The 1,255-nt window shown below is 41.8% G+C and overlaps 1 protein-coding gene across 1 annotated transcript in view; it reads right to left on the minus strand.

Annotated features, from left to right (window-relative positions):
* The window catches only part of TMTC2 (transmembrane and tetratricopeptide repeat containing 2), a gene marked incomplete at both ends in the record, with an annotated part of 47,947 nt that extends 46,987 nt beyond the window's left edge, over positions 1-960 (minus strand). Inside the window, one exon of the mRNA XM_010283196.1 lies at positions 132-960. Within this exon, the coding sequence (XP_010281498.1) occupies positions 132-960 (829 nt within the window). The remainder of the gene's footprint in view (positions 1-131) is intronic.
* Between the last annotated feature and the right edge of the window lie 295 nt (positions 961-1,255).

The raw sequence follows: 1,255 nt of genomic DNA on the forward strand, positions 1-1,255 counted from the left end.
CTAATGTACACACTACTGCAACTTAAAAGGGCATTTCCTGACGTATTCCCTTTAGATATAGTTGATAAAATCAGACAATGCAAAGACAGATAGGAATAAATAAAACATTCACCATAAAGAGCAAAAATTACCTTTAGCAGGGTTTACTTTTATCCCTGACCTATACAGCATCTCCTCATTCTGCCAGTCTCCATTTCTGACAACAGTCTTGAGTCCATAGAAAACAATTAATGCAGCAGTGGAACAAAAAACCAAGTTCTTCAGAAAGCGCTTTTGGGCTTTGACATAAAGGGCCCTGACACCTACTGTAACCAGCAGGCAGAAGCCCATGCTAGGAACATACAGCACACGCTCTGCTATTACAAAGCCAACATAGAAAAATAGGTTTGTGGCAGGAACAAAGGGCACTATTAACAAAGACAGAGACAGAATGACAATGTTCTCAGTTGAAGGAAGCTGCAGTTTCTGCATTTCGTGTTTTTTTATACCATTCTCTTCTTTTGATGCAAAGCTTGACTTCACCTCCAGTGTCTTGTACTCCATCTCTGAGTGGCAGCTATGCCCATTAGCATTCTGCTTGCCGTTCATTACAGTTCTCCCGTTGCATTCTCTCTCATTACCAGAGCCCTTCAAGCTAAAGTAGGCAAGGAGGAGGAGTCCAGCATAGAAGGCCACAGTGTGTAGATTCCTCCAGTCGCTGACTGCTTTCAGAAGAGGCACAGCATCCATAGACCAGTCAAAGCTGAGGGTGTCTGGGCACAGCAACAGCCAGAGGTTCTTAGTGGGCAGGTAAAAGAAGGTCAGCGTACGTGTGAGAAAACTGTCCGAGTCAGCTGCTGGATTGTCTGAATTGGAAAAACTTGGGGGCTTGTTGCCCATCCAGTATAAGCGGACACCCAGCAGTGCAGTCCCCCAGGAGGTCAATAAACCAATGCTGAAGAAGAGAGTCAAATTCTTTCGCTGAAAGAAAAAAAAAAATCATCAGTATAAATCAACACCAGGTGTTTAATTCTGTAAATTATAAACAAAAGGAACCGAGAAATATCTGATACAACTTTTTTTTCTTTTGGTAATGGAAACAAGCACTATAGATCTTGGTCTCTGCAATTTGGGTCACAAAATGTTGGCGTATGATGTTGACCATAGACTAAAAGAACAGACTCTTTCATTTAAGCTATATCAAGCCTGTATCAGAGTCAAGCATTTAGAGATCTTAGGGATGTCAGTCCTTGCTTAAGATTTAGTTGTGTAACTC

The sequence above is a fragment of the Phaethon lepturus genome, unplaced genomic scaffold (assembly GCF_000687285.1).
Source record: "Phaethon lepturus isolate BGI_N335 unplaced genomic scaffold, ASM68728v1 scaffold6873, whole genome shotgun sequence".
In the NCBI taxonomy this organism is placed as follows: Eukaryota; Metazoa; Chordata; class Aves; order Phaethontiformes; family Phaethontidae; genus Phaethon; species Phaethon lepturus.